Raw genomic sequence first — 12299 nt, forward strand, 5'->3', positions numbered from 1 at the left:
TTAAACATTCTTTGTGAGGATTTTGGCATTATTAAACTGTAAGAGAGCATTGAAATGAAATTGTAAACCGCATACAAAGAAATCATCAATAGACAAAACATAATGCAACTAGGAAGGAGGTAAACCATCATTGGACATCCAATATGGTTGTTAATATTATTTACAGTGACTATATTGAAAGAGATGCTAGTTTATATTATCTGCAGTGACTATATTGAAAGAAATGTTGGTTTATTGAAAACAGTATAATTTGAATTAAAAGATTTATAGCATTTACCGTTCATTGAATAGAGGGAATTTAGTTATTTTGTGTGTACCAACCTGAATGTGCGCCCTTGAGTAAGGAATGTGCATAGGGTATTTGTAGAGCTCAGGAATATGCAATGAATTGGATTGTAGTGAAAGTGACACGAAAAATTCTATCTTATAATATAATTCGAATGTGCAATGCATTCGATTGTGGTAGCTAGCTATTTTCAAATTTGAATTTTTGTGGGAAACAGTCGGTCATGTCATATTAAATATGCAGTCCTCCATTGCTTCGAATTGTTCAATTTTCTTCTCTGCTTTGAATGAAACTTGGTTTTTAAAATTGGATTTTATACAAATTCTTGGATTTTGGGGAGCCTTACACTAGTTGTTGCAAATACAGGCACCAAATGCAGATCCATTTAATGCATGAAGCTGTGAAGTGATATTTGGAAGAATGTACACTTGAGTGTCTAAGAAATTTACAATTGAGTGTTTTTATGTCATGTAATGCACCAATCACTGTGCATATGTAATTGTAATTGGAGTACATTTGTACTCTTAAGCCACTTGCATAAAGTGGCAAATGTAAACATTAAGTTTTTTAAAAAATAAAAATGTTTATTATTTGTGCAAGATGTTTTGTATTAAAATAGGAAATGTACTAGTAGTTGTTTATTTTTTTGATTTTTTGATTTTCAACTACTAATTCATTTGTGAACATGTATTGGTGTTAAAATAAATATTTAATGGTATTTTTTTATTTATGTACTGACAATTTTTTTTTTTATGTTTTGGGGGGTCAACATGGTATTAAGGTGACGATTATTGGAACTATTTCAGCTATTGGTACTCTTCCCTTACTGAATCCTTTCCCCTATTTATTGTGTTCACCTTTTATATTTGTGATAAGACAAATTACTAATATGAAATACTTCAATGCATATACATTGCTACCCCAATAGTTGTACACATAAGAATAATATTTTTACAGTATGATAACAATACTTGTTTAAGTGAGTATCTTATTTTATAAATGACACACTTATAGTAGATAGTTATGATATTTTATTTGAAACAAAAAATGGTCTATTTCACTTGTTAATTAATGTATTTATGCCTTTTTTATATAACATTTATAGGTTATTTTATGTTCAAATATTGGTTCATTTTGATCAACATGTGACATTTTTTAAATTTATATGTGAATTATTTATTTACATTATATAGTATAAATATGTAGCAAGACTAGATATTATATGCACAGTTGCTATAACCAACCCCGTACTTGTCCCTCTCCCCTACAATGCCAATCCCTTTTTTAAACTCTGGGGGAAGATATAAAGGTACGATTCCGAAATTTAAACAAATTGGATCGACTTTTGGAAGCGTTCCACTGTAGGCGGTGGAAGTGACTTAAACCCCAAACCCTAGTGACGATCGGGGGGGAGAGAAAAAATGAAGAAAGGGATACATCCTGCAAAACAGTGGATAACAATGGTGATGCCATCCGGAAGAATCTTACGCATGTTGGCCACTAAATTCACCAGCACACCCAAAGTCTACCACTTGAAGTCTCGGCGCCAAATTTCTGAGACAATCGGCCAAATAGCCAAGTTCCGGCGTCGTTATGGTGGTGGTGTCGAAGAAGAAGAAGATACACAGACACCTGTGCCTCCCAACTAAATGCACTCACAGGTCAGCTCTCTCTTATTTAATGTCACTTTCAGTTTAGGGGATTGTCAAGTTTCAACCTTTTTCACCTGCCCAACTTGGTTGATTGCCAAAATTTAAGGAGTTATAAACTTAGCTGGACGAATTGCGTATTAAGTAGACTCTTCATAATCATGAGAGATAAGTTCTTCAAAATCACTATTTGTTAAATATGAGATAAAGTTTGACCTGAAACCATACAATTGGATCCGATTACATAACTTAATAAACTGTGAAAACACCACTTACATGAAATTAGACTCATTTTATCAGAAGATTCTTGCTACACCCGTAGTTGTCATAGAATTATAGAGATTAATCTGGTTGGCTGCACTTTCTTTTGCTCAAATACACGGTCTGTTCATTACCCTTCTCGTCTACAAACTCCAAGCAATTATCACCTGTTCAATATTCTTATTCGATAATTTGAACCATCGAGCAAGCAATAGTTTATCAAGCGCATAACAGGCAGGCTTTATAAAAATTGAAGATGGGAGCCACCTTGCAAATATTGTCAAATTAGTGATCTAGAATGAGACATATGACACATTTTCCCAATATCTCTGGATTACCCGTGCTTGCTAAAATAAAAACAACAAAGTAATTAATCCAAAATTATTGAGAAAACTCCTCATTGCAGAAACCTTAAATTTTAAATAATTGGGTAGCATTTCAAAGTCTCTTGAGTTCCATGTCTTTCACATCAATAGACATGGTAATACGCACTACCATAACTTTTTGTGAGCAACATGGAAACCTCTCTGTTCAGTTTCATCTAGAAAAATTACAGAGACATTTCCCTGAGTAAGAAAAATACAACCTTGTTAATCTCTCTTAGCCACTCTGGTTGTTTAGAAGCACAAAATGAATAATTCTTGGAAAGTTCTGCCTATAAGCTGCTCATAAGGTCCATAGTCAACATGAAGCATGAGCTTCTCTGGGTAGGCAAGTTTCTTTTCTTTTTATTTAAATAGTCAAACTGCTGTGGACTTGATATTGGATGGTGGGGTGTCCAATTAATGTTGAAGGTGTGAAAAAAGTATTTATATATGCATCATGCAAGAAGCGATCTACAAAGGGATCCCCCAATATTTTGATCTTGACCTTAAATTTTAAATTTATGATTTTTATCTCGTTGGACACCAGGAGACTCCAGTATAGGAAACTGCATCACTTTCGTCATATTCACATCTTCTGGTGATTATTTATATGTAATATAGCTATACCTTTAACTGTGTACTCCTCTTCACTGACTTAAAATGGCATTCCATTTCCCATACGTTTATCCCCTTGCCTCTAGGTGACTATGATGAATGGTAAAGGCTCAACAGTATCAACTGTGTGTACCCAGTAAAAGCATTTTCCATACCATATTGGTGTCAACCTTAAAGACATAAAAACCATGTAGCCAAGGTTTGTTAGCAGCCTGATAAATTTCATTCAATCATGTAAGTTTTTTTCTTTGATAAATAAGTTAAAAAGGGATGCATTATTGCCTCCAACATAGATAGAAAGCATTCAAATTGTCACTTGTGCTGTTTGACAACCTCCAAAACCAGGAGGGAAAAGCATTACCACATGCAGTCTATTAACAAGCAATTTATGAAACCAGCATAATTAAGATCAAGCCTATAACAGAGAAATAAAATATGAAGCTTCTATACTCACTAATTATGTACCAAAGTTTGAAACAGTTAATGAACAGCATAATGCTCAAGAGTAAAACAATACAGACACTGTCCGATATAAAATATTCAACTAAGTTTAAAAAACCACAAAATTTACTAAACTTTACTTAGCAAGTTAGTAGGACAAGTAATGTGTCTTAAACAAATCAAGGAATTCAGTTTAGTAAAAACTGGAGGACATCTGCCAAAGATAGGCAATCCACGTAAAAGGGGTTTAGGTTCAGATTTGGCTGACTATTTTTGCAGCCACTCTGAACCTCACGTGTACAAATTGCTAATTTATAAGCTAAAAACAAAGGGAACAGGGTGAGCTATTTCTATCATTCTTCCGTGCCCTTGAAGGAGCTGTCAACTTTGACTGGCACAAGGGTGGGAGTTTTGTTTTCCTTCACGAGTTCATCCAAATCAGGGTCCTCCCAATCCTCAAGTACTTTCACATTTACCTTCTCACTAATAAATATTTATCTACTTGTCCTACTTCTGCATTTGGGACCTCGGTTGCCATGCCCTTCATCATCTTCCAGATCTTATTCAACTACATTAAGATGTCATCATCCATCTGGTTGATCTCTTAATAAATATCAAGGTGCTGTTGGAATTCACCAAAACAGAGTGCACAATGATTACACGAGACACCTTGAGAACATTCAATTTTGTTTTTGAATGCATCTAATCCTGCATTTCCTCTATTACAGCCCCTACATAGCAGGATACACCCACTCTAACTGACAATAGAGTTTTAACGAGGTTAATGCTGATCTGTTTCAGCAAAAGTACTTTAATTCCTTCATTCAGGGCATCTTTCCTTGTATTCAGCAGTTCATCAACTGTAATCAGGGTGCCCTATCTGCTCAAATATGTTTATTCATTAGTTTCTAAAGTTTCGCATACCATACCAGTTCAAAATGCATTATGAATATAATCCAGGTTAGTGTAGTGCAACAGATTTTGGTTTATTCTTTAATGACCTGCTTTTTTATATTTTGTTTTTAAAGCCCTTGGTATTAGCTTATTGGATACTGTTCTTGGCACTTGAAGAATTCCATTTTTCAGTTTGACTGTCTCCCTTCACATTGGGGCTTGCCATTGTTGCAAAGCAGGAAGCTACACAGGTAATAGAAGCTATATCTTATACTTGTCTTTTGCTTGAGGACTCAAATACATTTGTGACCCAATGAAAAGAAGCACATGAATATAAGGAGAAAACCAATTTCACAGTAAATGTAAACCCTAGTGCCCTTTTCTCTTCAAATCTGAGCTTATAGAAGAAACACAGAATACCCCCACTACTTCTTTTCTCTATAAATTGATTTGAGCAGAGGGGAAAGGAAAATAAATACAAATTGTATGCAATGCCACAATGAAATTCATGAGAGTATGGTTTCTCCTATCCATCCGCCCATTTGACATGATAGTGCAAACAATTTTTTCCATTCTATCTCATAGATTTTGAAGATCTCATGTTTATTAATGATAGTGTAGCCTATCTAGCCCACTCATTGCAATAATGGGCATCACTTGCATCCTTAATTTCATCCCTCAACATGTCACTTCTCAAAGTCTCGTATGAAGGGACATTGAACTTAGGACTGCAACTACAATGGCATCAACATAGCTTGCTAGTATTGGGACTTGGCAACATTAAATGATAATTTAGAATGGTATATGCTATAAAAAAATACTAATGGCCTCTTCTGCCCACTCATGAACAGTCTTCTTCTGCTCTATACACTTTGTTGTACAAGAATGTGTAGATTAATCTGGAATAGGTTGCTGTGATTGCTCAGCCTTGTCTAAAGGATCAACTTTGGTCTCATAAGATGTAAATCCAACGATTATTCTTACTCTTTGTTTAATTTCTACATAGTACTCAAGCCATTAAAACTTGACGGGTGACATTTGTAGGACCCTATTTGAAAGGCTTAACATCAAGCTCTGGCACTTTTGCAAAATGCCGTTTGAAGTGATAAATGTTTCCATAGCTTTCAAGGCAACAAAAATTGCATTCGACTTTGTTCGTATTAGAGAAATGTATGCCACATGTCCATGTAAAGTTCTTTTCTCACAGCATGATCAACTGAAATTAAAAAAATAAAGCAAATAAAAAACCATTAGAGTTAGGGTTAGAATATAGTACATACTCCCAACGCTCCCAACGCCTCGTTTAAAATACTTCACCTTCTGATCCCTGCACCCCCAGACACCTTTGGTTTGCACACCTTCTCCCACGCCACAAGGGGAATCTTGATCTGCTCAGGATTACCACTCCAAAGAAATTTCCTCATCTTTTGCTCGATCAGCTGAATAATTTTCACTGGAATCTTTAGGCAAGACATAGAATAAATAGGGATTGCAAAAATCACTGATTTCAACATGAGAACTCTTCCATCCCTCTTGCTGGCTCATGCAATTGTCGAGAAGCTTATTCCAAAGATTCGATCAGCCTACTTCCGCAAAAAGAGGAATACCAAGGAATTTCCCTGTTAATTTCCCACTCTTAACGCCCAAAATCCTGGAAATTTCTCATTGCTTTTCTAATGGGGTATTAAAGCAGTAACATTCTGATTTATGCCAATTGACTCTCTGCCCTGACACCTCGCAATACTTGTCAAGAGTGGCTCTGATAACTCTAGCCTCCCTTAAGGAGGCTTCTCCCAAAACATGGAAAAGACACTTACTCTTGAAAGAAATTATGATTAAAGAATTGGTGCTGCTTGATCACCATCTGCATTATTTCAATAATCCCAGTCTTGATTAGTTGGGTGTTTAGCATTAGTTAGCATGTCTACATTTGCTAAGGTGCTATCCCATCTGGCATTCAACAATATGTTACTGTCCTTGATTTAAGTGTTAGTTTGTGTTTCTAATGTCAAAATATATCCTCAAGAGCTTTATGAAATTTGGCGGAGTTTAGCTGTTCATCTTGTACTATGGGGTCTGAAAAGTGGTATGGCAAAGCCATGAACTCAGTTTTTCAGTTCTTTAGGTCCTCAAATTTTCCTCTTTTATACCTCAGCTCAGGTACCTTGGGTTCTGTCAAAATTTTCTACTCCATTTATTTAATCTTCAGATCATTTACCACAAAATTAACAAATGAAATTGTATTAGAAACAAGCTTGCATATGTGTAATGTCCCTTTTTGGGATATTCCTGATTTTTGCACAAAAACAACAGTTCCAACTTAAGATGATAATTGCAGTATATTTATAAATTTAATTTTATCAAAAATGAAGAAATTTATATGTTACCCCAAGTTTCTTGGATGGGGAAATGGGTTTCAGGGACAATTTTTTTTTTTTTGCCTTTTTAGGGGACGACGGGGACAACTATATAAAAAATAGTGAAAATTTAAAATATATAGGGAAGTTTCTCTTTCTTGGATGTTGATATATCTACACACCAAAATGATAACCTTCATCTTCAGGCATGGTATTTGCTGATGTATATACTCAGCACAAGTGATGCTAGTTGCAAAGATTGTTGGACATTGCTGCTGCTAGGATATGTTGTTGTCATTGATGTCAACATATTCCCACTCCGGTGATTGCAGATTGGTTTATTGGGATTATGGTTTGGGGTATGGAGTATTTCTAGTATCATTATATTATTCTGTATTGGTTTTGATGTTCCGGGAAGCTTAATTGATCATATTAGATGGTCCGGTTTGCAGAGTTTAGTATTTCCTCCGGTATATTCCGATGTGATCAGCTCATGATCTGAGATTTTGGGAGACTGTTTGGGATGATCTTGTGTATCTTCATTTCAGATGGTTTGTGATTTGGTGCTCCACAAGTTATCTTTTCTTCGTAACAGTTGTTGTTGTTTGTGTATTATTGAGGTTTCAGATGTTGATCGATGAAGATTTGATAAGTGGTGTTGGTGCAGCTGTTGTTGATGATTCTAACGTGCTTGTTGGTGTTTCCTAAGTATGTCCTATTTGTTTTGGTGATCTACATTGATCATTGTGCGGGTTCTTGGTGATTTTGTTGAACCGGTGATGTTCTTCGTGTTATGCGGTTGATCTTGGCGTGATTACCGATGGTGATGAGCTTTTGGGAATTTGGTTTAGGACCATGTTATGTCATGTATATCATTATATTGGTCCAGTGGTCGATCTTTGTATCGTGATGTAATTTTGTAATTGTGAGTTGAGGGTTAAGCCGACCTTGTTGTCAAGGTTGATGATTTGTATAAATAGGTGATATTGTCATGTAATTTAGGTATCATAGTTGTGTCTGCATTATCAGAGAGTGGTCTATGTGCGAATAAGGATTCATCTTTCAGTATGATGCATTGAGCAGAGATTGGTGTTGCAGATCAGACAATTGTGCTTAACCGGAACTGTGATCAGGCATTTGGAGATGCTATTCTTTCAATTCATTCCTTCTAGATTGTAGTCCGATTCTTTTTGTAAGTCAGTGAGACTTCCCTGAGGGTTGTAGCCTTTCGGGTCATTATCTCTTGAGCAGTGAGCTCTAGGTAGTGTGCATGAATGCATGTGCATTCCCCATTGTAATATTTTCACATAGTACTGCAGAGTATCATCTTATTGTGGGGAGGTTCCCACCGTTATTTTTCCCTTAATCGGGTTTTCCATGTCAAAATCTTGGTGTTGTGTGTTGTGTTGTTTATCTGTTTATCTTTGTTATTGCTGCAGTTTATCAGATTTGTTTTTGTGGTTAAGTTTGTAGATCCGGTGAAAACCGATTCACCCCCCCCCTCTCAGTTTTCCTTCATTGTTGTTGCTAACAATTGGTATCAGAGCTAGATCCTCCGGAAGATGCTTAACCGCTTGAGGAGATCCGGGATGGCAACTGGAAGTGGAAGTGTTATCTTTAAGAAGGAGAGTCCAAGATTTGATGGTAGTAACTATGTTATATGGAAGAACCGGATGGAAGTGCACTTGAGGTGTCTTGGAGAAGTTGGAGAAGATTACTGGAAGATTGCAAATAATGTCTATGCTGTTCCTTAGAATGGACCGGTTACTGCTGATGAGATCAAGGAAACTAAAAATAACATTAGAGCGAAGGAAGCATTGCTGAGTGCCCTGACTGATCCAGAGATGACTAATGTAATGGGACTTCAGATCGCACATGAGATTTGGGAGAAGCTTTAAACCCTGTATGAAGGAGATAAACAAGTAAAAGTTGCTAAGTTGCAGAGCTTGAAAGGAAAATATGAGATGTTGAAGATGGGAGAAGATGAGAACATAAATACCTTTATGGCTAAGGTGAATGATCCTGTCCTAGGTATCAGATGTGCCAGTGGAATCCTTGAAGAAGATGAAATTGTTGCTAAGGTGCTGAGATCTTTGCCTCCTGCTTACAAACATAAGGTAGCTGCTATTGATGAGATCCAGAGTGTGACTACTGTAACAAGAGATATGTTGGTTGGAAAGATTGCTGCATTTGAGCTGAGCGAATTTGGTGAATCACATGGAAAGTCTGAGACAACCTTTAGAGCATCTGTATTTGGAAAGCAGAAGTATGATCTTGAAGAATGCAAAATATCGAAATATGAAAGAGAAAGGAGAGAGATGGAAGAGCAAGAAAGAGAACTTGATGAGCTTGAAGCATTGATTGCCCGGAGATTGCCTAAGGGAGTTGGTAAGTATGATGGAAAATTGCCTTTGAAATGTTTCTCTTGCAATAAGGTAGGACATTTTGCTTCTAGATGCCCGGAGAGAATGGCTAAGTATGATAGGCATGATAAGTTTGAGAAGCATGATAAGAATGATAGATATGAGAAGCATAAAAAATATGATAAGCCTTACAAGTCTAACCAGAAGTATAAATATCAGAAGAACTGCTATTATGCTGCTGATGAAGGTGTTATAGAGAAAGAATCAGAAGGAGATGAAGTTGTATTTATTGCTATCAAAGAAGATAGACCGATGCCTATTGATTCCATAAGCTATACTATTGAGGAGAAAGCTTTAGCTGCTAAAGTTGAAGAGAAAGATGAATGGGTAATTGACACCGGTTGTTCAGATCATATGATCGGTGATAAAAGCAAATTTGTGAGTATGGAAAGGTATGATGGTGGAATAGTGAGATTTGGAGATGACAAAGCCTATGTGATCCGTGGTAGAGGTTCTATTTCCTTTGATGGTAAGCATAATACTGATGATGTCCTATATGTTGAAGGTTTGAAGCACAATCTTCTAAGTGTTGGATAGATGGTTGACAAACGTTATGATTTGTGATTCAAGAATGGTAAATGCAAGATCCTAAATGCCTCTGGTATAGAGAGTGCATCAGTAACTAAAACTGAAGGTAATATCTTTCATTTGAATGCTGGTGAGAAAAGTTGCTTGATTGCTCAGATTGATGAAAGGTGGTTGTGGCATAGGAGAACGTGTGATGTTAATTTTGATTCAATGCTTAAGATTAGTTCTACTCAAGCTGTCAGAGATCTGCCTAAGATTGTTAAGCTTGCTAATCCTATATGTAAGGAATGTCAATTGGGTAAGCAAACAAGGATTTATTTCAAGAGCAAACAATATACATCTGATGGATTGCTAGATCTTGTGCATACTGACCTATGTGGACCTACAAATGTTAGAAGTGTGCAAGGTGACATATATTTTATGTTGCTAATTGATGATTATATTAGGATGATGTGGGTTGTCTTTTTGAAGGAAAATTCTAAAGCATTAGACAAGTTCAAGATATTAAAAGCAAAGGTTGAGACTGAGTCAGGATTGAAGGTGAAATGTTGAGATCTGACAGAGGAGGAGAATTCTGCTCCGGTGAGTTTGATTCATTCTGTGAGAAGCATGGGATTAGAAGACAATTATCTACTCCTAGAACCCCACAACAAAATGAAGTTGTTGAAAGGAAGAACAAAACTGCCTTGGATGCTACAAGAACAATGCTGATTCAAGGGAATGTTCCGAAGATTTATTGGAGAGAAGCTATTAGCACTGCTGTTTACACATTCAACTCAGTTCATATTAAAAGTGATACCGGTAAGACTCCTTATGAGCTATGGTTTGGTCATGTTCCTATAGTGAGATATTTCAGAATATTTGGTAGCAAATGTTATATCAAGAGAGATGAGGATATAGGAAAGTTTGATGCAAGGAGTGATGAAGGAATTTTCTTAGGATATTCAACCAAGAGCAAAGCCTACTGGTGCTACAATAAGAGACTGAGAAAGATAGTGAGAAGTGCAAATGTGAAGGTTGATGAAAACCTTGGAAAAGAGATCAGAGCATGCGGAGATGATGATGGTCAACATGTTGTTATAACGTCTACTCAGACTAAAGAATTGAAGCAGATTGATCCGATAGAGACAGTTAATCCGGATGCTGCTGCTGCCAGTGGAGAGGTGCAGGAACCTGAAAATCAAAACAATTAGAAGACTCCGAAGTATGTAAGATTGAATCATTCAGAAAATCAAATTATTGGAGATAAAAATAAAGGCGTGATGACAAGAAGAAGGCTAGCTGCTGAAGAGGTATGTTTGATTTCTAAAATTGAACCTAAAGATGTTGTTGAAGCTTGTAAAGATGAAAATTTGATGAGAGCTATGGAAGAAGAATTAGATCAAATTGAAAAGAATAACACATAGGAGCTTGTGCCTAGACCTAAAGATAAGAATGTTATTGGTACTAAATGGGTATTCATAAATAAATTGAATGAAGCCGGTGAAGTTGTCAGAAATAAAGCAAGACTGGTATGTAAAGGATATTCACAAAAAGAAGGAATTGATTATGAGGAGACTTTTTCTCCGGTAGTCAGACTTGAAGCTGTTAGACTGCTGCTTGCATATGCTGCTTATAAAGATTTCAAAGTGTATCAGATGGTTGTCGAATCTGCCTTTTTGAATGGTGATCTTGAGGAAGAAGTCTACATTGAGCAATCTGATGGATTTTCATTATCAGATGATGGAGACATGGTATGTAAATTGAAGAAAGCTCTTTATGGATTGAAACAAACCCCTAGAGCCTAGTATGCTAGATTGGATAAGTACTTCCTGAAATTGGGATTTAATTAAGGTACTGTTGATAGTAATCTGTATTTTAAGATTGAGAATGATAACATCTTGATTGTTGAAGTTTTTGTTGATGATATTATCTTTGGAGGAAATGATAACTTGAGCATGAAGTTTGTCGGTGATATGCAGAAAGAATTTGAGATGTCTATGATAGGTTAGATGAAATTTTTTTAGGTTTGCAGATTTCACAGACTGGAAAAGGTATTTTTATATCTCAAACTAAATATGTGAAGGAATTGTTGAAGAAGTCTGGGTTGGATGACTCCAAACCGGTTGGAACTCCTATGGTGACTGACTGCAAATTGTCTAAAAATGATGAATCTCTGAAAGCTAATCGGAGTTTGTACAGATCTATGGTTGGTGGACTGCTATATCTTACTTAGACTAGGCCGAACATTATGCATGCTGTGTGTATGGCTGCTAGATATCAAGCTGATCCAAAAGAGAGTCATGTCACTATTGTTAAGAGGATATTCAAATATTTGAAGGGGACTGTGGATTATGGTTTGTGGTATTTGAAGAATGATGATTTCATGTTATGTGCTTACACTGATGTTGATTGGGCTGGTGATGTTGATGACTGGAAGAGCACCACTGGTGGAACATTTTTTTTAGGTAAGAAATTGGTTTCATGGGTTAGCAAGAAAC

The 12299-nt window shown here is 36.2% G+C and overlaps 1 protein-coding gene across 1 annotated transcript in view; it reads left to right on the forward strand.

The window, feature by feature from the left end:
• The first annotated feature begins 1540 nt into the window (after positions 1 to 1540).
• The window catches only part of LOC131034119 (uncharacterized), a 28194-nt gene continuing 17435 nt past the window's right edge, over positions 1541 to 12299 (forward strand). The window contains exon 1 of the mRNA XM_057965508.2: positions 1541 to 1947. Coding sequence (XP_057821491.1) covers positions 1708 to 1935 — 228 coding nt within the window. The 5' untranslated portion in view covers positions 1541 to 1707 and the 3' untranslated portion in view covers positions 1936 to 1947. The remainder of the gene's footprint in view (positions 1948 to 12299) is intronic.

The sequence above is a fragment of the Cryptomeria japonica genome, chromosome 10, assembly GCF_030272615.1.
Source record: "Cryptomeria japonica chromosome 10, Sugi_1.0, whole genome shotgun sequence".
NCBI classification, from domain to species: domain Eukaryota; kingdom Viridiplantae; phylum Streptophyta; class Pinopsida; order Cupressales; family Cupressaceae; genus Cryptomeria; species Cryptomeria japonica.